This window comes from Tursiops truncatus, chromosome 10 (genome assembly GCF_011762595.2).
Source record: "Tursiops truncatus isolate mTurTru1 chromosome 10, mTurTru1.mat.Y, whole genome shotgun sequence".
Taxonomy (NCBI): Eukaryota; Metazoa; Chordata; class Mammalia; order Artiodactyla; family Delphinidae; genus Tursiops; species Tursiops truncatus.
In genome coordinates this window covers 66,796,605-66,818,217 of record NC_047043.1, presented here as the reverse complement: position 1 = coordinate 66,818,217, position 21,613 = coordinate 66,796,605, and the positions used below count along the sequence as shown (strand labels likewise).

General features: G+C 60.6%; 1 protein-coding gene across 11 annotated transcripts in view; it reads right to left on the bottom strand.

The window, feature by feature from the left end:
• The window catches only part of STAB1 (stabilin 1), a 27,001-nt gene extending 5,388 nt beyond the window's left edge, over nt 1-21,613 (bottom strand). The window contains exons 1-49 of one of the 11 annotated variants that reach the window (XM_073811201.1): nt 21,433-21,547; nt 19,312-19,549; nt 17,013-17,149; nt 16,556-16,671; nt 16,262-16,347; nt 16,122-16,191; nt 15,635-15,730; nt 15,254-15,364; nt 14,815-15,011; nt 14,452-14,582; nt 14,152-14,279; nt 13,783-13,862; nt 13,439-13,576; nt 13,160-13,300; nt 12,947-13,009; nt 12,535-12,648; nt 12,405-12,458; nt 12,086-12,166; nt 11,529-11,687; nt 11,045-11,107; nt 10,714-10,809; nt 10,377-10,463; nt 9,745-9,856; nt 9,105-9,291; nt 8,902-8,995; nt 8,633-8,791; nt 7,173-7,268; nt 6,519-6,614; nt 6,339-6,386; nt 6,045-6,175; nt 5,762-5,873; nt 5,277-5,354; nt 5,090-5,188; nt 4,889-4,987; nt 4,621-4,752; nt 4,251-4,379; nt 4,010-4,066; nt 3,533-3,616; nt 2,841-3,036; nt 2,622-2,717; nt 2,485-2,530; nt 2,305-2,381; nt 1,967-2,092; nt 1,709-1,782; nt 1,482-1,556; nt 1,094-1,216; nt 730-777; nt 440-517; nt 189-335 (exon numbers count right to left, since the gene is read on the bottom strand). In XM_073811201.1, the coding sequence (XP_073667302.1) occupies nt 189-335; nt 440-517; nt 730-777; nt 1,094-1,216; nt 1,482-1,556; nt 1,709-1,782; nt 1,967-2,092; nt 2,305-2,381; nt 2,485-2,530; nt 2,622-2,717; nt 2,841-3,036; nt 3,533-3,616; nt 4,010-4,066; nt 4,251-4,379; nt 4,621-4,752; nt 4,889-4,987; nt 5,090-5,188; nt 5,277-5,354; nt 5,762-5,873; nt 6,045-6,175; nt 6,339-6,386; nt 6,519-6,614; nt 7,173-7,268; nt 8,633-8,791; nt 8,902-8,995; nt 9,105-9,291; nt 9,745-9,856; nt 10,377-10,463; nt 10,714-10,809; nt 11,045-11,107; nt 11,529-11,687; nt 12,086-12,166; nt 12,405-12,458; nt 12,535-12,648; nt 12,947-13,009; nt 13,160-13,300; nt 13,439-13,576; nt 13,783-13,862; nt 14,152-14,279; nt 14,452-14,582; nt 14,815-15,011; nt 15,254-15,364; nt 15,635-15,730; nt 16,122-16,191; nt 16,262-16,347; nt 16,556-16,671; nt 17,013-17,128 (4,926 nt within the window). In that variant the 5' untranslated portion in view covers nt 17,129-17,149; nt 19,312-19,549; nt 21,433-21,547. Of the gene's footprint in view, nt 1-188; nt 336-439; nt 518-729; nt 778-1,093; nt 1,217-1,481; nt 1,557-1,708; nt 1,783-1,966; nt 2,093-2,304; nt 2,382-2,484; nt 2,531-2,621; nt 2,718-2,840; nt 3,037-3,532; nt 3,617-4,009; nt 4,067-4,250; nt 4,380-4,620; nt 4,753-4,888; nt 4,988-5,089; nt 5,189-5,276; nt 5,355-5,761; nt 5,874-6,044; nt 6,176-6,338; nt 6,387-6,518; nt 6,615-7,172; nt 7,269-8,632; nt 8,792-8,901; nt 8,996-9,104; nt 9,292-9,744; nt 9,857-10,376; nt 10,464-10,713; nt 10,810-11,044; nt 11,108-11,528; nt 11,688-12,085; nt 12,167-12,404; nt 12,459-12,534; nt 12,649-12,946; nt 13,010-13,159; nt 13,301-13,438; nt 13,577-13,782; nt 13,863-14,151; nt 14,280-14,451; nt 14,583-14,814; nt 15,012-15,253; nt 15,365-15,634; nt 15,731-16,121; nt 16,192-16,261; nt 16,348-16,555; nt 16,672-17,012; nt 17,150-19,311; nt 19,550-21,432 lie in introns of those variants that run through there. The other 10 variants (XR_004528568.2, XR_004528567.2, XM_073811199.1 and 7 more) reach the window with 10 other exon arrangements.

Here is a 21,613-nt window from a genome sequence, read left to right as displayed (position 1 = left end):
CAGGACTGGCCCCTGGTAGTGGGTGGGGTCCGGGGACAGACTCATCTCCCTCTCATTAAAGCCGCCCTGGCCCTGGGAAGGTGAGACAGTCTTAAAAGCATGGGGACAGGGCATAGATGCGGGGCTTGAGAGCAGCTGAGTCCTTGGTCTGTGGACAGTCCATGTCGGGGACCAGGACCTGGGCTCACCTCCCTCTCACTGAAGCGCAGCGGGTGCCCGGAGAGTGTGGTGGCATAGCCCTCCTCTAGCAGCTCCTGGCTTCGCAGCTGCCGGCAACCAGCCACGTGATAGCGGAACACAAGCTGGCGATTGGCACGAATCCGGGCCAGCTCATCCTGGAGTGGGAGTCATGAGGGCACAAGGGTGCCCTGACTTCCACCTCTGCCCAGGCAGCGCCCACCCCCCAGAATCCCCAGCCTTGCTCCAGGGGCTGAGTTACCTGCGACAGGTTGGTCATTAGATCTGCATGCGGCACAAAGATTGTGAAAGGCCCATCCCCCTTGAGCTCCTTGTATTCCTGGGGGGAGAGGGAAACAGCTTAAGTGGAAGAAGGGCGACCTGGGACCAACTCGAGGTTTCCACTGATTTTCTGGGAGAGACACAGACTCAGAAACCAAACCAGCCAGCCCTCTGACCAAATGAGAATATCATGGCCCAGAGACAGGTGGGATTTGCAGGTCAGAGAGGCCCAGGCTGGACCAAGGATGTGCAGGCCAGCTGGTTACTCACCAGGAGATGGAGGCTGAAGAATGAGGCATGCTTGTCCCGAAGGAGCTCCTGGATCAGGGGAGACAAGGATCAGCTCAGATTGTGGTTGGCCTCCATTCAGGGCTGGTGCCTGTCCCAGCACCTAGAGCCCAAGGTCTGGCCAAGATAGAGATGAGGAAAGGAAAGCCAGGGTGGTCTGTGCGGGGATCAGGATTGGTTTCATGGATCATAACTGGGTCATGCCTAGGTGGAGTCAGGGGTCAGGCTCAAGTCCTGGTCAGGGCCAGGATCAGGATCAAATTTGGGGTCTTAACCAATATCACGGGTCAGGCCCATGGGCGGCATTGCCAAGGCTCGGTCAGGGGTCCTACTTGGGCATCATTACCAGGCCGACTCGGGCACGGCAGGTGAAGCCATCACCCACAGTGTGGACTGCATCGCAGGTACACATCCTCTGGCCATCCCCTGTGCTTTTGCACACAGCATAGGGGCTGCAGCCTCCATTGTTCTGAGGCAGGGACAGGAAAGAGGCATCAGTGACTCCCAGGACTGCTGCCCCAACCAGCTGTGGGGAAGGGGCCATGAAGTTCCCTCCCCAACACCCAAGGCCCTGTTTCCTACTAATCAGTCAGACTTGACCTTGACCCCTCAGTCAGAGCGCAGGTGGCTCACCCTTCAGAAGAACTCAGGACCCTGCTGGGGGTGAGGAAGGCTGGTTCCCACCCCAGTCCCCCCCCCCCACTGTGGAACTGGGTGCGACTTGGGGGCCTGACCTGGGAGCAGGGGTCCAGGAGCACACAAGTCCGGATGCCGTCCCCACTGTAACCCTCGCGGCAGCTGCAGGAGACCTGTCCCAAATCCTAATCAGTGGGGCTGCTGGTACCCTAGAGTGGGCCAGCGCCCTGGACAGAAGGAGCACCCCTCCCTGGGCCTGGTCTGAGGAGGGCCACACCCTATGAGGGAATGGCACAGCCCCAGTGTCCAGCTCTGCTGTGCTGACCTGCTGGGGGCCGGTGGGGATACATTCGGCGTGCATGTGGCAGCCCCCGTGGTGGATGAGACAGCCGTTAACTTCTGGGGGAAAAGACATTGGGATGAGGGCTGGCCCTAGGCAGCCCCTCCATTCATCTGTCTGTTGAGGTGCTCATCCCCTACTCTCTCAGCACCCTCAGGCTCACACCTGTGTGTGCCCCTCAGCCCTTCCTAGTCTCACTCATGCCACTGAAACCACACCCCTGGGGGCAGACCCCAGCCTCACCCTGGCACAGCTCCCCATCACCCGTGTAGCCATCCAGGCAGGTGCATGTCCGCTGACCAGGTGCCACATTGGTGCAGTTGGCGTGGGGGGAGCAGCCCCCATGGTCATGGGCACAAGGGTCCACCACTAGGGGTAGATGATCCCAGAGTTGTGAGCAGTGGGCATGGGACAGAGTGGGGACAGGGGAGGAGGGCATGAGAGAAAGGAAAAGGTCGGAGGGAGGGGTGAGACCCAAGAGGTGACAGGGGTAGAGACTGGACCTAAAGGGCATGGAAAGGGCTCTGTGGGGAAATCCACCCCCAAATTTCAGGGGCCTCAGGGCATTGGTGTGCCTGGACCTGCACAGTAGATGCCGTCGCCCGAGTACCCCGCGGCACAGACACAGGCAGGGGCTGCAGCCAAGTCCTGGACGCAGCTGGGAGGGATGGCAACAGCTTAGTCTATGTCTGCCCGGCCCCTGCCCTGACCCTAGCCACCCCCCCCCACTTGCCCACCTGCCCCAGGCTGAGCTCACTCACTTGGCATTGGGGTCACACTTCTGTGGGCACTGAGGGCCAGTGATTTCTGGGGGGTAGGAGGATGGTTCTGATCATGCTGACCCAGGAACCGCCTCCCCAGGAGTCACCCGCCTCTCCCCCTTGGGGCCACTCCTCACTCTGGTCACAGCGGAGGCCCTGCCAACCCACGTTACAGACACAGCTTCCGTCCCCTCGGAGCCCCTCCTGGCACAGCCCGTGGGCACAGTCACACACTGGGAGCGGAACGAGGCAGGACAGAAGTTACCCAGTGCCTGTTCTGTCCCTGCTGCGGCGTCTCCATGACCGCTGTCCTTGGCCGCCTTTCCCACCATTCCTGCCCGCCCCCGGGGCCTCACCTCCAGTGCAGTTGGGCCCGTAGCGGCCCAGCTCACACATCTCACAGGCCGTTCCGTGGAAGCCCTCGTGGCAGCGGCACTCCCCACTGCCCAGGAGCCTGTCCTGACACTGCCCGTGGCCCGAGCACACACCACCCAGACCCCCCGGGCACGGCTCACACAGTGTGCCGAAGAAGCCAGGGCAGCAGTCAGGCACCTGTGGGAGGGGCACAAGGAGAGGCCCGGCACAGGCCAGGACAGACGTCAGGGGGCAGGGAAACGGCGGGGGTCGGGGGAAGGGCATCTTGGGGCCACAGAGCCACAGAACAAAGCAAGTCAGACCCAGAGAAATGGAGACTGCCTTCTACAAGCCTCTCCATGGCAGGGGTGAGGAAACGGACTCCACGGAGAGGGGCAGAGCTCGCCCCATTGCTGCCCCCAGGGCTTGGTTGCTGGTGTCAGTTCTAGGCTGAGCCTCTTTCTCTCTCTCCCCATCCCCACTCCCTGGAGGCACAGCTACAGAGACAAACACTGGCCCCTCTGACCTCAGACCTCTCTCCCCCTTCCGCCAGGCCTTTGCTTCCCTGGCTTCGTCATAGTCCTAGCCCTGCCTCTGCCTTTGAAGCCTAATCCCAGCTCCTGCCCTGGGCCCCCACTCCCACCTCCTCCTCTCTGGTCAAAGGCTTGGGGCTGGGGGTTGCTTCAGGGCAAACCTGGATCTTCTTGGCACACGTGTAAGAACAGCCCCGGGAGAAGGAGTAGCCAGACCGGTAGACACAGCTCTTCTTGGGGGTGTCCTGGAAATAGGGACAGGCAGGAGGACTCAGGCAGTAGCTTAGGTAGGGGCAAGGCAGTGAATGGGGAGACAGATTACAGGTGTCAGTGGGTGAGACAGGTAAGCAGGATAGCAAAAGGGTCAAGGAAGGACCACGACAGATAGACCTGAGGAGGAGAAGGTAGGCAGGACTGGCAGCCCGAGGGTCACTGGCCTCAGGTTGCCAGTCTGAGTGAGGCCTCCTCTGGGCAGACCTGGACCCAGGCCTCCTGGCCGCTGGCAGGAGAGCCAAGCGGCCCACGCTGCTCCAGGTTCCCATGCCTGGGTGAGCAGAGCTGGGCCCGGGGAGCTCGGACACCTTGGGCACAGTGAGAGCAGGTGAAGCAGGGACGGAATGTGCTGGGCCCTGCCTCACCTCCAGCTGGTAGCCTTGAGTGCAGCGGAATTTCCGGGTGCAATTTACACATTTCTCCTGAAGGGAAGGAGGGCAGAGTGTCAGGCAGTCCCGAGGCGGGGGCTCCAAACCCACCTTCCCTCCTCTGGGGCGGGCTAACAGCTCTCCCACCCCTGACCAAGTGTCCCTCCCGCCGGCCAGGCCAGCCAGAGCCTCCGGCTCTTGACCGCCCCTCTGCGCTCCCCAGGCCCCAGCCTCTTACCCGCAGGGCCTCTGCGTGGCTGTGCAGGCAGCGGCTTGAGCCCACCGTCAGGACCCCGGACAGGCCAAACAGTGAGCGGCCAGGGGCCTCCAGCACAGGGCCTTCCAGCGGCACATGGTTCACCTCGGGCTGGGGGTTAGGGCAGGAGGCTGAACACCCCCCCACCCCATCCCCACCCTCCCCTCAGGGGCTGCAGGCCACGGAGGCGCTCCAGGGCTGGGGTATCTCTGTGGACTGGGGGTCTCCCAGGATGGGAAGTCTCTGGACCAGAGGCTGAGGTGCCCAGGTGGGGGAACTCCAAAGAAAAGGGGTGTTCAAGAGCAGGGTGCCCGGGGCAGGGCCTCCTGTGCTCCCCCACCCCACCACCAACCTGGCCGCTATGGTTGTAGAAGACAAGCCAGTGCGTGGGGCCCAGGAGGGAGTTGCGGTGTCCGCCCCTGCGCAGGGCCTCTGTGGAAAGCGCCTCCCCCAGGATCACATGGTGTCGCACTACGTCCAAGTCCTGGAGGGGGAAGGAGAGGCTCAGGGGCTCCAGGACTCCAGAGTGCCCGGGACGGTGCGTCCCGCCCGCTGTGTCCTTGTCGTGGGATGGGAGGCTCACCCACCCCCCTCAGTGGCCCCTGTCCCGGTGATCTTACCAGGCCGCTGCTGTTGGCCTGGGCCTCCAGAGAGTGGTTGGTTGGCACGAAGATGGTGTAGGCGGTGGCAGCCTCAATCTGGGGTACCAGCCTGTGGCGCTAGGGGCGGGTGCAGGCATCAGGGGTGGGCCTTCTTGCCCTCAATCCTGACCCTGGGGGAGGGTGCCCCCATCCAGGACTCCCCACTCCTGCCGCCCTTACCTGCAGCAGCTCCCGGAAGAGGCGGAAGGCAGGCACTGAGTCCAGCTGCTGCAGCAACCCCTGCCCCCCCAGCACATCCCCTCTCGGAGGCAGTAAGACCTGGCACAGAGCATGGGAGCTGGTCAGTACATCCTTGCCTCTTGGCATGACTAGAAGGTTCCCTGCACACACACCCCTCCAGCCATACCTGACTGACGACATGTAGGACACCATTGGTGGCAAGGAGGTCAGCCACGTCCACGCTGGCATTCTGCACCCAGACCCTCTGGAAGGCAGCAGGCAGAGCTCAGGGAGACACAGGTAGACACTTAAGAGTGCGTGTAGCACCAACAGAGAGGCTGCTGGGCACAAGGCACCCAACCTGGCCTGGACACCCTCAGACTCAGGACCTACCAGATGGGCACACAGACCCTCACCAGGGCCCATACATGAGGGGGCCAGGTGTGCACATGCAGACAAAGATGAACAGACAAGCCCTGGCAGGGCAGTCACTCTGGCCCAAAGACACCACCCAGCAGCAAATGTGTTCTGAGCACATCCTCTGAGCTCAGCCCTGGGCCGGGCAAGGGGACCCAATCGCATCGCCGGGGACCCTGGGCTGGGAAGCCTATAGCCACTCGAGGCCCCCCTTCCCTGTATGGTCCCCTCTTCTGCCCAAAGTTCACCACGTACCCCACTGATGTTGTGAATCTCCCAGCGTGCGGTGGGGCTCAGGGTGGCTATACTCTGCCCGTCCAGCCGGGCCAGCTCCTCCTCAGACAGGGCGCCCTGGAGAAAATGGGCCCTGAGAGGGCACAGTTCAGGGGGGCCATGGAACCGGGTTAGTGTAACCTACAGAGACCCCTGGAACCGGGCTCCACCCCGAAGTGTGGACACATGCCAGGTTGAGGACCTCTGGGGAGGGGCTGGGTCTCACCCAAAAGCCCCCTCCCGGAGCCCAGCCGTGGCAGCCCACCTGACCAGTTGCGGTAGCATCCTCGGCTGCAGCCAGAAGGCCTGGTCCTCAGGGCTCAGCCTACGGATGGCAGACTCCGAGGGCACCAGGGCTGTGACTCGGCTGTCAGCAGGAAGAGTGATGCCGGCCCCCTGTGCACATGGTGTTGGGGGGGACAAGGGGAGTGATGCAGGCAGCCACCACCTGAGATCACTTCCCCCAGCCTCCAGGCCTGCCCCCCACCTCCAGCTCTTAGAGCTGTTATGTGGCCTCCTGGATCTGAGTCCCCAAGCCCAGCATTCCATCCGATCCTACCTTGATCCACTGGTAGAAGATGGAGAAGTGGGCATTTGCCTCCAGCTCCTGAGGGGAGGGAAAAAGCTGAAGTCACCAGTCTAGGGATAGACTTGAGCTCCCTCCCTCCATGACCCTGAGTGCGGCCCCACCCCCGGATTACACAAGAGGACTCCTCCCGAAGCACAGGAAACCACTCACCTGGAAGATGTCTCCGTAGCAGCTGAAGCCATCACCCCCGTAGCCAGGGGGGCATGTGCAGACCCGCTGACCTCCTCCCACTGCCCGGCAGGTGGCCTGGGGTTGGAGGGCAGAGAGACATGGCCTCCACTCAGCACCCATAGGGCAAGCTGGACAGCACCCACCCTCCATCTCTCCGCTCACTCTGGCCCATCCTCCTGCTGTCCTCCTGTCCAGCTACCCATCCCTACCATCTGTCTCTCCCTCTATCCAGTCTGTATTCAAGCTGCTCCTTTGGTGTGCCCGGCCCTGCTCTCCAAGCCAGTGAGCATGTGACGTGAGCTACCCCAACCCATCCTGGCAGATGGGTCAGGGAAGTCCAGGGCTGTGGGAGCATCGGGGAGGCCCCGGACCTCCAGGCGAGGCCTGAGCTGAGGGCAGGAGAAGCTAGCCAGGCCGAAGGTGTGGCGCTGGGAGCACGGGACAAGGGTGGTGAGGGCAGGGGCTGGGATCTTTATAAGGAGGGTGAAAGCTCTGTCCCGTGGGCAAGCAGGTGACAGGGTTTGGATTTCAGGTTGAGAAAGATCCCAATCCTGACCAGAGACAGGGACACTGCTGCGGCCAAGGCCTACCCCTGAAGCCTCCCCTGGGCCTGGAGCCCTCTCACCCCCTCACCAGATCATGGCAGCCACCGTTGCCTGCCCGGCAGGGGTCAATGGGACTGCACACGTAGCCGTCCCCCGCGAATCCCAGCTTGCAGGTGCACTGGCTCTGGAGAGGTTGGGGAGCAGAGAGCCTCATCTCACCAGAAGCATGAAACCCTTTCCTCCTCCACAGCTCAGCTCAGCTCCCGATGGGCACTCCCCTGGGGTGGTCTGCTCAGACCCCAGAGGAGCTTTTCCCAGCCCCACCCTTGGAGGTCCATGTTCTAGATGCAGAGGTTGAGGCCCTGAGGGGAGACTGGCTCTCAGGAAGAATCTGAGGAAGTGATGGCATTGGCAGGGGGGCATCCAGGAGCCTCGGGGCCTCTTTGCTCTCAGGCCTGGGCCCAGCCAGGCTGTTGATGTCTGCAGTGTGTGATGAGTGGGCAGGTTTTACCAAGACCAGCCCCAGGGATGGCCGCTCGGATCCCCCTCCAACCCCGCCACTCTGCTTGGCTGCTCTGATCCTTCCCGCTAAATGCCAGTGTCCTTGGGCTTGTCCACACCTCAGGTGAGTGACTAGTAAGACTCTCCAGATCTCAGTTGCCCTTCTTTGCACGATGGGGGCATCTGCAACCGCTTATTCCACCCTCAGTTCTGAACTTTAAAGCTGCTGATGGAGTTCGCAGCTCCAGCTCTCAGGCCCATCTGAGTGTCACTGCTGAGGTCCCACGGCTGGTGGTCCAGACAATCATGGGGCAGGAGTCAGGGAGCCCCACGGATCCCTACATAAGCCTGGGCCACACAGAGGCTGACCCTGAAGCAGCCAGGCCTGGCCTCCCAACTTGCATATTAGATTCTTCAACGCCAGCCAGTCCTCGGGCTCACCAGGCCTGACGTGCTTCACGTGGAAGATTCCAGATTCTGAGATCCTGTGACTGGAGTCTGAGACTCCAAAATTCCAAGAGCTGGATTTCCATGAGTCTAAAAATTTGGGGATGTCACTCTCTTTGGGCAGCTGTCTCTTCTTGCTTTGCTCAATACTGAATTCCTAAATCTAGAACAGCAACTAGCATGTAACAAGTGCCTGGTGACATGTGGGAAACCAGTGAGTGGGTGAATGAGCTAACTATCAGAAGGCAATGGCCCCAGTGGCCCGTAAGAGCAGAGAACTCATTGATTCTCAGTTATGAGAGTCCTCATCCCTGAGACACAGGAGCCACAGTCTTCTGACTTGGAAAAAATGCTGCCTTAGACCGGCACTCGAACACGCCTTCCTTTAAAACTACTGCAACCTTCGCATTGCTTCCAGCACCCGTCCACTGCTTCCAGATTGTACAACTCAACATTTCAGAACTGGATTCTCATTTGTGTCTGAGGTTTGAGACCCTGAGCTTGAGTTCTTAGACACTGCTAGAGTCAGATGGGCTAGCGGGAAGAGCCCCCCAGGATGGAGACCCCCACCCTGCTCTCTCGAGGCCGGCCAAGCCTCACCTGCCCGGGTCCCACATAGCTGCAGAGGGCGTCAGCATGGCAGCCACCTCGTACATCCAGCTCACACTCGTCGATGGCCACGCAGACACGACCGTCCCCACTCCAGCCCTTGTGGCACGTGCAGTGGTGGGTGCCTGGGGCCCCAGGGACACACTCAGCCTGTGAGAGCCGCGGATAAATGACTCAGGGCTGCAGGGTGGCAGGCTGAGGGCAAGGGAGTCCCACCTCGAGCCCGTGGGTCAGGACTTCAAGGAAAGGGCCAGACTCACATTCTCCGAGCATCCGCCACGGTCTGGGCGAGAGCAGGGGTTGCTGGGTGTGCAGGAGAAGCCGTCACCCTCAAAGCCATCGAGACAGAGACACCTGCGGGTGGGAGATGGTGAATGAGGAGCCTCCAGTAAGCCTCTGAAAGCTGTGAGCAAACTGACAAGTGCAGTCACAGACACAGCAGAGAGGAAGCGCACGTCCTCACCTGGCAACATCCCCCTGGTTAACGCAGCGGGCATGCGGGTGGCACTGCTGGGCCTGTTCTGTGGGCCCACAGATCCCTGTGGACTCGTTGCAGAAGCGGCCACTGAAGCCCGGGGCACATGTGCCACGCTGGCACACCCCCCCACTGCCCGGACGGTTGTCACATAGACCGTGGACACAGCCGCAGTCTGCAGGGAGGAGATGGAGCAGGGAAACTGAGGCTGAGGCAGGGCTGGCTGGGAGCCAGGATGCAGTTGGGCAATGCTGGGAATGGGGCAGCCAGAATAGATTTGACTGCAGGGTCAAAATCAGGTCATCCCAGACTCGGGAGGGAGGAAGAAATGAGAGGGGGGCATTCATTGCTTTCAGTCACCCTATTCTAGCTGCCCTGCTCCCAACACCACCATCGGAAAGTTCTTCTGTATGTCTGACCTAAATCCTGCATGCTGTAGGTTAAACTGTGGCTCTCTTCCAGGCGTGGGTAAAAGAGACATCTACTCTTGTGTTTCCAAAACCTTCTCCATAACCTCTGGACTGAACCCTTCTTCCTGAGGTTCTATTTCCCTTCTTGGGAGTCCCCAGCCCCACTTCCAAGCGACCCTTTTTCTCCCTGGCAGGTGGCCTAGGCCAGGATCACCCACCTTGCCGGCACTGGTCTCCATGCTTGTTTGGGTTGGAGCAGATGTGGCAGGCGATGCCCTTGTAGTCTGGGAAGCAGAGGCAGGCCCCACTGCCCTGGACCCCATCACTGCACTGGGGGTGGGCAGGAGGCAAGAGCAGTCACAGGGAGGGGATTATCCACATTCTCTTCCCTAACATCCCTTCTCTCCACAGGCTGTGAGCTCCTGCTCCCCCTAGAAGACCTCCTGCTGGAAGAGACCTTCCAACTCACTGATGCTGCCAAAGAACTAGCCCCTAAAAGGCACCTGGCCCTGGAAGCTTCATGGGTGACTTCTGCTTAACCTAGAAACACATAACTCCTGTGCTCCTCCACAGCCAGGTGCTAAAGCAATCGTGATATTACAAAATGGCAAAAATACAACACACACAAAAAGCTACTGACAAACAGCCCTTATGAAAACAGATGTAACAATCTAATTAATTGATTCTAATTAAAATAAACATAATTTGGTCCAACTTCCACTGCCTCGATGTGAAGAACCCAATACCAGAGAGAGGCAGGCTTTGCTCAGACATACAGCCAGTCACCGGCCAACTCAGAAAGGAGCCCCTATCTCCCCCACCCCTCACTCCAGGGCAGGAGGGGACTCACGTTGCCTTTGCCATAGCAGGGGTTGGAGAAGCCCCCAGGACACTGCACACAGTCAGGCCCAAAAAACCCTTTGCAGCAGCCAGGTTTCTGTAAGAGAGAACACATCTGAGGGTCCATCAGGAGCCACGTCGACCCCCTGGCCCAGGTTGCTTCTGCTCCCTGGTGCCATGTCTAGAGCAAGGGGGTGGGCGAGGCCCCTCTGCGACACCTTTTCCACCACTAGGATGCAGCACAGCTCTCTGAGGATGGCAGACCACCCAGCCCCAGCCTGGGGGCTCCAGAGGAGAAGCAAGTGCCCCAGATCCCTAGGGAGCAAGTGCCCCATGCCCAGGCTCACCAGGATGGTCTGATTGCAGTAGTGGGCGCAGCCCTTCTTCAGGACGTTCAGCCCAGTAGGGTCATGGATGTAGACACACTCCTCAGGGGAGATGTCCTGGGTGGGCCGTGCCAGGCTGGTCAGCAGGCAGGGGTTTTGGGCCGGCCCCCTTCACCAGGCAGCCCTGGTCAAGGGACCTTGGCCCCCTGGGCCCAGCACCTCCCCTGTCAGTGGGGCTGAGCCTCCAGGTCCAGCTGAGCCTCCCAGCCCCACTTCCCCACCCTGACCCAGGGCAGAAACCTCACGGGGCAGTCAGGAGTCAGCCCTGAGAGCTGGGCCAAGGGATGCTCACCAGCTTCACGCTGTTGGGGGGGCACATGCTGGTGTTCAGGGCTTGGCAGTCCACACAGGAGCCCTGGGCAGGGTAGGGGGAGGAAGGGAGAAGGGTTAGTCATGGTTTATTTATTTAGCAAACCCTAAGAAAGAGGCACTCAGCCAAGGCCTGAGGTATGAGAAAGAGTCACCACAGGAGGGCCAGAGGATGGTGTTCCAGGCAGAGGGAAGAGCAAGGGCAAAGGCCCCGCGGCGGGAGAGCTCAGTGTGAGAGCATCACAGATTTGGGCAGGGAGGCTGGGAATAGGGCTGTAGATGCGTGAGTGACGGCAAAGGGACCATCAGGAGGACTGCTGAGGGCTGGGTGTGGGGTGTCCAGGTGAAAACTGGGGCCTGCGCCCGAGCCCCAAAGCCACCCATTCATTTGAGGAGACCTAGAAAACGGTACCTCTCCCTTGGAAGATGACCCCGACCCAAGCAGCGCTGGGGTCCCGTGCGCTTACCGCCACGACCTTGTGCTGCTCTTCGTTGCAAAGCTTGGGCAGGATGGGCAGGATGGTCGGGGGCAGCAGGATGCCTTCCAGCATGTGGATGACGCCGTTGGCAGCCAGCACGTCCACTCTCCGTAGGGGTACCCCCTCAGGTCCCAGCAGGATGCGCCCCTGTGGCGGAGCCCAGCATGCACCCTTGGCCCAGTCCCCTCCCCTGCACTCAGCACACTGTCAGAAGCCCAGCCTGTCAGCCACCTCTTCACCCACTCCCTGGCAACATCTCTTGCTCTGGCAGAACCGCTCCAGCCTCTGCACCCTGACCCACATGGTTTCTGTCACGTGGAGCCCCTCCCCCTGCCCATGTGCTCACTCTCCTCCTCTTTGGAGCCCTCCCAGCTTGTTGGGCCCCAGGAGAAGGATTTGATCTGTGCCTGCTCCCATATGACCCTCCACCAGGGCATGCCCACCGCAGGGCTCAGAGCACGAAGCCGGGTCCGAAAGAGGCTCGACACCTGGCTGGTCATCACCAGCCCCTCCACCGGTCCATCCCTGGTGCTCATGGAGCTCACCTCCTCCGAGATATTCACAGCCAGGACCTGATTTGCCATGGTGAGGACCCGGCCCTTGGAGATGAGCTTCTCAACAGTCAGCTGGGGTGGAGAAGAGAGTGGCCTTAGGCCAGGCACTAGCCACCCCTTGGGGCCACACCCAGTCCTGCCCAGGTGACTCGCAGCTACCACCTTGGTCCCCAGGCTCTCCTCTGTCCTGTAGAGTCCAGATGGGCGGGGAGGGGAGAAGGGGCCCCCCGGAAGACCGGAATCTGCAGACAAACCCTCTGACAGCCCACTGGCAGGTGTAAGCCAGCCACTCTCCCAGAGGACCTCTCACCTGGCCGTGGCTATAGACATGGTACCTCACCAGCTCCTGCAGTTTGGAGAGACCCTGGCAGGAAAGAGAGGGCTTGGATGCTAGAGGCTCTGAGCCTGTATCCCTGGCCCCTTCTCCCCGACAAGCTTACCGCTGTGAAGAGGTAGACCAGGCGGCCGTCCCGCAAGCCATCCACTGCCTCATTGCTGGGGGCAAAGACTGTGAAGGGCCCAGGGCCATCCAGGAAGGAGGGCAGCCCACAGTTCTGTGGCGGTGAGAAGGAGTCTCAGGGGGTTCTGTGGCCAACCCTTACCTCTAAATCCTGCCTGGGCCCTGCTGCCCTTGGTCTGCAGGGAACACCCACCAAAAGTAAGTGGGTGACATTGGCAATGGGTTCATGCTACCACAGAGCCTCAGGATTCTGATGGGCAGGTTCCAGGATCGGGGTGTGGGCAAAGGCCCGTCCTACTCCAGAAGCCCAGATCACTGTGGGGCAGATTCTGGGTAGTGAGGGGTCCTGGGACAAAAGATCAGATGGGCGAGGACCTTTTGCCCAGACTCACCTCCAGTATGGTTTCAAACCGGGTGAAGGCCTCAGTGGAGGCAAGGATCTGGCCGATTGTCCTCTGTAGGAAGGGATGAGCATGAGGGCCCCAGAGGGGAAGGAGCTCTGCTCCAGCCCTGCCCAGAACTGCCCCGCCCCCCTCTCCGAACTCAGTGCGGGTCAGAGGCCACGCAGGGGCACAGGGCGGTGGGAGGGGAAGGCACTAGCTTACCTTGGGGTCCTCCGGGAGCTCTGGTGGGGGCTGCCACCGCAGGGCAGTGACCACGTGGAAGATGCCATTGGCTGCTGGGTAGTTGGCCTTGTGGATGGTGAATGTCTGCTGGGGCTGGTCTTTGTACTTGTAGATGTATTTCTGCTGAGACATGAGACCTCTGGCTCAGACTCCAAACACCCACTCCTTGTCCTGAGGCTCTATCCCACCTCCACACCTTTTCCCGGGCTGTTTCCCACCTATGACTCCTCTGGTCCCCGGGCTGAGGTCCCTGCTTACCCTGAAGCGGCCGAAAGTGACCGTGATCTCCTGTCCAGCCAGTGTCCACCACCTGCGTGTAGGCTGGGTTCCTGACTCCTCCAGCATGTGCTGCCCTGCGATGATGTGCTGTCTGCAGAGCTGCTGGGCAAGGGATGCCTGTGGGCACAAGGGGACAGGGGTGCCGAGTGGGCCCAGGGCAGGGCAGGCAGTCCTCTTCAGGGACCGTTGCCCAAGCAACGGAGGGGACAGGAGGCCTCCCAGGCCTCAGACCCCTAGAGTGTGCACTGGGGACACTCTCAGGGCCCTGAAGCCTAGGGCAGGGTCCAGGGAGGAGGCCCACTCCTCAATAGGCAGGGGCTCACGTTCATGGTCCTAGAGGATATGGACGGTGCCAGCACGGTGAATGGGCCCGATGTGCTGAGGATCTCCCGGCAGCCCTGGTCTGGGGGCAGGAGAGGGTGTATCAGAATGGGTCTGGGAGGCCCTCAGCCATCAGTCCTGGGTTTTGGAGAGTTGAGGTTGGGGGGTGGGGGCGGCGTTGGGTCTAGATCTAGGGTAAATGGGGACATCAGGATCTGGGGGGGTAGCTCCCACCTCCATCATGCACCCCACCACAGTCCATTCTCTGCTTCCACAGCTCTTGGGCAGAGAAATAAGGCATCTCTGGAGAGTCTGCCAAGGATGCTGGGTGCAAGGGGCGGGGTCTCAGGCGAGTGACGGGGGTCACACACCCAGCATGGCAAAGGCGACTCTCAGCCGCAGTAACGTCATGCTCGTCTGGCTGGCCTTCTGCACCTCGTGGAGTAGGTGTCCGTAGCAGGCACGCCCATCTCCCACCTCGCCGTCCTTGCACACACAGCTGGGGGCACGGGTAGAACTGGTCAGGGCGGGGGCGTGGCCAGGTCCCCCTCCTGGCCCTCACCCACCAACCCCACAGAGCCCTTGAGGTGCACACGGGCACAAACTTGCCCCTGCCAAGCCCACCCTCTCTGCTCTGGCCCTGGTGCCCAGCCCAAGGCGCCTGTGCTCACCTGGTCTTTCCATCAGGGGTCACCTGGCAGGTGGCTGACCGGTCACAGGAGTAGGGGAAGCAGTAGGCAAAGCAGCCCGCGGAGGCATTGCGGTTGGTGCTGACCAGGCCTGGCTTACATGAGCAGGAAGCCTGGCCCACCCGGAGGGGAGGGAGGACGACACCACATCCGTGAGAACCGTGGCATCTGCCACACCCACAGAGCTCTGCTGGGTCCTCACAGCCACCGGCCCAGAAGCGGGTTGTCATGCTCTTCCCATTTAACAAATGGGACAGCTTAGGCTCCTAGGAGGCCCGCGACTGTCCCACAGCCCATGCGAGCTGGGGGACCGCAGGGCAGGCCCAGCCCAGGGCCCCAGCTCACCTGGCCTGGCCTCTTGTACAGACATAAGGTGGAGTTGCTGGGGCAGCCGCCGTTGTTGGTGGTGCATGGGTCCTGGGGCAGACACACCGTTCCGTCCCCATGGTAGTTTTCAGGGCAGCGACACTGTGCCTGCCCCCTGGGGCTCACGGAGCACTGGGCAACTGGGGAGCAGGGTGACGGCTGGCAGGGGTCAGGGGCTGCCGGGGCAGTGGAAAGAGCCCAAGTGAGACGAGCACCCAGGAGGCCCATCTCCTCCACAGCCTCTATCCAGGCTGGCCCAGGGATGGGGTGAACAGGCTGATCTAGACCTTGGGGACAGGCCCTATTTCCCTCCCTCAGGGAGAGTTCTCCCTCCCTGTAAAAGGCCAGATCGTACTTGCTGGTTTAAAAGGATGCTCACCCTGAGCTGGGGCTCCTAGCCTCTAGATCCCAGACTTACCTAGGCATTCGCCGCCCTGCTGGGTGTGGCCAGGCAGGCAGCTGCAGGTAGGGGTCTCTGCAGAGCACTGGGAGTTCTGAGGACAGTTCAGGGCCTGGCAGACCGGGAGCTCTGAGTGGAGAAAGGAGAGTTATCACAGCAGCTCAAAGTCCCAGGTTGGGAAGGAACACAGGAGTGAAGATGCTATGTCAAATTTGCTGTGTGACCCTGGCCAGGGCCCCATCCTCTCTGGGCCTCTGGGCAGTGAAGGTTTCAGATGACACCCCCTCCCCTGAGAGAGGCTGCAGGCAGAGGTCCTGCTGAGGCTCAGGCCCCATCCTTCACCCAGTCAGCCTTTCCTGCTCTGGCCACTAAAGACTGGCTACCCCAGCAGCTGCTCACCTTGGTCACAGTGGGGTCCAGTGAATCCAGCAAAGCACAGGCAGCTTCCATCCCCGAGTGGCCCATGGCGGCACACGCCATGCACACAGCTGCAGACTGGGAGGGATACACATGGACAGGTGGGACCCCAGCCTCAGCCAGGGGCACACAGGGACGTCGAGTCCCTGCCCTCTGCATCTCCAGAACTCAGCTCCAGCAGGCACAACCTCAAAAATACAGAATTGTGGTGCAGGACCAGAGGGGTGGTGGGAGCCCAGGGCAGGCACCTGTGCTAGGTAGAAGGTTCAAGGAAGGCTTCCTGGAGGAGGCCTTCAAGAACAGCATGGACAGGGGCTAGAGGTGTGATAAAGCAAATCTCATGTTCCTAGAAGGGATGTGTGAGGCTGAGCAGCTGGGAGGGAGTCTGGTAGGGGCTGGCTGTAGGGACCAGGTCCCCACTGGCCCCCAAGTGGACATCGGCCCCGCCCCCTGCCTGGCCAGCACTCACCTGACTGGCAGTCAGGGCCGAAGCGGTTGGGGTCTCTACACTCCTGGCAGGCTGAGCCACTGAAGTTTTCCTGGCAGAGGGAGACACCAAGTCAGTGCAGCCCCTCCACTGCCCCCACCCCAGCCCCACCAGGCCCTTACCTGGCACACGCAGGTCCCGTTCCTGTCTATGCCATCCAGGCAGGTCCCGTGGCTGTTACATGGGGTCTCAGCACCCCCAGGGCACTCTGTGGACCCCCCCCGCCACACAGAACTCAGCTCTGCCCCAAGAACTCTCAATTTACCTGACCCCAGCAGCTCTGGGCAGCCCCAGACTTGGTCCCTCCCCTGGGGCAGCCAGAGCCAAGAGGCCCAGCTGTCCATTAAATGAGCCAGTGGAAGGGGAAGGCAGGTGGGTTGAGGCATGAGGAGCAAGGCTGGGACCCTCCCCCATACCATAGCACTGGGACCCCCAGTAGCCAGGGCAGCAGGCCTTCTGCACCACGTCCTTCGAGCACTCCACGCTGCAGCCGCTCACAGACAACAAAGAGTCCCCCAGCTGGACCTCGTATCTGGGGACCAAGGATGGGCAGGGTGATGGGAGGGGCTCCCCCAGCAGCCTCCAGCCCAGCCTCCCCACACTGGGTTCTGTTACTCTTGGTCCCCCGACCCCTTCCCGCCTGGCCCTGAGCTGAACACAGGGCCTGGTCCATAGTAGATGCTCAATAAACAGCACTTGCCCTGCATTCTTACTCCTTCCTCCCTGCTTATCTCTGTCCCAATGGAGGGGCCAACAGACATGTGGATGAATGAGTCCCTGCCCTCAATCCCCAGGCCTGCCAGGCCCTCCTGGTCCCCTGCCATCCCACAGGATACCCCTGGAAGCAAGCAAGGGTGGAGTGGGGGTCCGCACCGGCAGTCCTGTGAGATCTTCTCCGGGAACTCCCGAAGCCAGCCTGAGGGACACACCCGCTTCTTGATGGCAGGGCACGGGGTGCAGGGTATGTGAGTGACAAACCTGGTCTTCATGTCGCAGCGTCTGGACTGTACCTGGGCATGGGGAGGGTTTGGAGTGAGGGACCTGAACCCTGCACACAGCCCTGACCCTTGATCGCAGTGAGGCCTAGCACCCCTCTCCAGGTCCCGGTTTCCCATCTGTTCATTGGGGAGGCAGTGAGAACAGGGAAGGCCCTGAGTCTGGGGGAAACCGGCCTGTCACAGGCTGTCCCTGCCACAGTGTGTCTCTATGTCCACAGCCATACACCTCTGCCCGGGGGCCTGGAGGCACACCCAGAAGCCTCAGAGTCTCTGCCTTCTGACACAGAGCATCTGGCCCTCTTGTTCCACCCTGGGTGATTCAAAGGAGGAAACTGAACCCCATCAGGGTGGCCCTCGCCTGTAGCCACCCAGGAACTTTAACCTAGACTCTCAAGCTAGTGCTCATTCACCCCTTTCATTTAAACATAAACACTAAATGACAGGCTGACACTGTTGGGGAGGAGAACACAGTTGACGCCATCCTCCATCCCCTGGGCACAGGCAGGATGAGAGCTTCAGCCATGCGCCATGGGGCTGGCCCTCCAGTTGTCACTCTGCTCTGAGCACGTCCCCACCTCACTCCCAAATGACCCCCTCGGCCAGCCCAGGGCCCTCTCTGGTGCCCTGCGGTCAGAGACCCAGCAGCCAGCCCCATGCCCGAGGCCAGCCCGTGTGAGCAGGCGTGTGGGAGAGGGTCTGAGTTTGGGCCAAGCAGTCACATTCCCTGAGCCCTGGTCCAGGCCTGGCCCACAGCCCCACACGCCAGCCGGGACCCAGGGGTCCACCGCCCATCACTGGATGGGCAGTGCTGGGAGTGAGAGAACTGAGAAGACCCAGGCTGGAGGCCCAGGTGGCTTCCTGGGGAGGTGACAATTGAGTTGGGACCTGAAGGATGCATGAAAATTGGTCAGGGTCACTGCTCCTAGCAGAGGAGACAGGAGAGGCAAAAGTCACGAAGTGGGAAGAAGCAAACGGCCATGTGTGATGAGGCAGAGATAGGCAGAGAGGAGGCTGGAGAGGGGCTGGGGCCAGGCCAGGCCAGTGAGGGGAGGTGGAGTCCGGAGCAGACCCAGGACTCGTTTATGTTTTAAATGGGCCCTCTGGCTGCTGCATGGAGAACAGAGGTGGGGGCAGGAGAAGAGATGGTCACCTGAGAGCCAAGAAAGCCCTAGGCCTGCAGTCCACTCGCTGGCCTGTCACAGCTCCCCCAAGTCCACCATCAGTGGGGCTACCATTATGGCAACAAAGTCCCAATAACCTACAGCACTGGCCCTGGAGGAATGGAAGCTAAACTCTTGGTTGCCAGTGGGAGAAAAGACCACAGCAAAGTGCATTTTGATGAGGAGAGCTTTCAGGGGCTTGGGGCATGGCCTGGAGAAGCTGAGAAGTTCTCATCTTAAAGAGTGCTGAAATGTATAACTGATTCACTTTGTTATAAAGCAGAAACTAACACACCATTGTAAAGCAATTATACCCCAATAAAGATGTTAAAAAAAAAAGAAAAAAAAAAGTGCTGAACACAATGTGCTCCAAAAGGGAGTAAACCCAGAACATCTCTTTCCTAGAACACATCACAGATGTGTGGCTCTCAAAGCCAGAGAAAAGGAGAAATAGTGCCTCAATACTTTCTGGTGTACATGAAGGTCCCAGGGCCTCTCCCAGCTGCTGTGATTTGGCCTTTTCCGCTCCTGCCTCTGTGGTCTGCAAAGAGGGAAGTTGCTGCGGGCGGCCTCAGCCCGAGCTGTGGGGCTGGATGTTGTGGTCTCATTCCCCAGCCTGAGGCTCGGTCTTTGCTGAGCCAGGGAGCGACTAGGAAGTTGGGTAATTTCAAGGCCAGGCAGCTGCTGGCTCAGGGCAAAGGCTCTGCAGGTGGTGGGCTCCCCTGAGGGCCACCTGGCCAGCCAGACACAGCTGCCAGCGTCAGCGCAATGGCCCAGGGACCAGTTCTCAGAGCAGCCCTGGATAAGGGCTCAGGGGCAGTGAGAGAGCACTGTCCTCACTCTTGGGCAGAGGGGGAGGTCCTGTCAAGTGGGGGGTGAGTCACAAGCACGGGAGGAAGCTGGAGCCTTGTGGCTGGTGGTGGGGTGGACACTCATTCACGAGCTGTTGCATCTGTAACTGTGTGATGGATGGATAAACCAGCGGACAAGTCACACTTCTCTCTGGGACCTCACCGGAAGTGGGCATGCAAGCCCCCTCTGCCTGGTGGCGTGGAAGGAGCATCAGCCCCAGCCGACAATCTCGCCACTGGTCCCGTTGGGTGGAGTGAGGCTGGATTCCAGCCGAGTGCTGAATCAGATTCCCTTCTTCCCTAGGGCACCTCGGGACCCGTCTGAGCCAGGCGGGTGCTGCTCCCCTCCCTGTCCTAATCCAGAACTGATTTTGCAATGTTTGCATCCCATAGAGACACTGCTGGGGAAGTTGAGGAGACACGAGGTGTTAGCCTGTTGTGAGAAGGTGGAAGAAGTTCCCTCAAGCTGGGGTCCAGGGCCCAGAACCCAAACTCCCTCAGATGGGAAGGGACCTCCCAAACTACTTCCCCCTGCCCAAGATCAATGCTCCTCTCCCTTCAAACCCCAGCTTGAGACCACAGGCTTCACCTGCACCAGCATACACCTAGCAGAGGAGGCACTTGTGAAAGACTTGAATAGACAGGTGCTAAGCCCCCTCCTCCAGGAAGCCTTCTCTGCCTCTACTGCCTGAATCTTCCTGTGTTTGAGTTCTGCTCCTCACTAGCTATGTGACCCAGAAGTCATCCCTTCCCCTTAGAGCCTCGGTTTCCTAATGTTTACAGTGGATCTCGTGCTACACAAGGTGCCGGTAGTGCTGAGGGACTGAGGGTGAGTGAGAGGCCAGCGTCGCTGCGTCCCTGACAAGAACCCCCAGGGCCCTCTTCCCTGGCCCAGGAGGTCTGAGCCCCAGCCCCAGAAGGCAGACTTAGAGGTGGTCTGTGACAAGGAAAAACTCCCAGGCTGAGGCCCCTCATAGACCCCTGTCACAAGAACATAAGGAGGTGGCCTTCGAAATTCCCTTGCATTGTACACATGGGGAAACCGAGGCAGGGAGGGAGCAGGAACCACCTGCAGGGCTCAGCACAGCCTGAAACCCTTGGCTCTTCCACCATCACTGTCACTTTTTCAACCTCAGATCTTCCCGTTCCCAACCCTGACTTGGCCCTGAAGCTGGTGAGGCCCCTCACCAGACCACAAGGCCGATGAGAGCAAGCCCCAGGGTAGCACAGGGCCTGGGTCCCTGTCCTGGCTCTGCCTGGCAGTGGGATCCTGGGCAAGTCCTTTTCCTCTCGGGACCTCAGTCTGCCTGTTAGTGATTTGGGGACAGTAGCAGCTGCCCCAAGAGAACTTGGTCTCACAGGAGAGGGTCCTTCACCTGGAGGCAGGCCCCAGCCAGGTGACTGTCTCCAGGCCTAGGGTGGGAGGCTCTCACAGCAACTCCAGTTGGGAAAATGTCCCTACTATAGGGCTTGGGTGGATCTGCAGACAGGCATCCCAAAGGGGGCTTGTGCATGTGGACCTGACAGCCACACACTGGGACCATCGGCTCCTCCCTCATGGCCAGATGGGGAACCGCAGATGGCGGTCTGGAGCGTGGCTCTGGAGTTGGACCAACCTGTCTCTATCATCCTTGGGTTTTGGCTTCCTCAAGCGGAGAATAACAGGGCCCACTGCTCAGGGGCTGGGATGGCTTGAGGGGATGATGCTGGGTGTGCCCAGGGCTGTGCACTTGAACACCAGCTCTTAGGCTTGAGGGCATTATTGTTGGCTGCTGTTTGCCCAGAGGGACTGGGGGTGAGTAGACCTCATTCTGCCTCTGGGCACACACACATGCACACACACCCAGCACGCCTACACATGGTCCACGTGAGCCTCTCAGTTTGTCAGCCCTGCGAGGGTTGGGGGTGATCACATCTCCCATCCCCAAGCCAGGGCCACAGAGACACCGGGCCTCAGTCCGGGCAGGGGGATGGGCCCGGCTCTGTATACCCTACCCTCAGGCTGGGGAGACCTGGGACGGCTGCCCACACCCCCCGGCTGGCTAGCCGGACACAGAGGGGCAGGCTGACACATCCCTGCCACCCCAAGCAGCGAGACACAGACCTCAGCCTGGGGAGGTGGGCACAAGAGCCCAGCCCTCTGTCCAGCTCAGAGAAGGTCAGACAAGAACCAGCTGCCCTGTGTCCCCAGCCCCGTGCCTGATCCATGAGCGCTCCCTCCCTGCTCCTACTACTGGCTGGGAGGGCCTGGATGTCATGCCCCCCACGACCGGCTCACACTCACCTTCTGCCCCCCGATGAAGCTGAAGCCTGCCAGGCAGAGGACCAGCAGGCAGAGCAGGAGGTGGTCCCGGGGCCCTGCCATGGCTGGTGGTGGCTGGCGGGCACGCTGTCCAGGACAGAACTGGGGCAGCCGGCGCGGAGAATGAGCTCTAGGAGGCAGGCACAGGGCGGGCAGGCAGGAC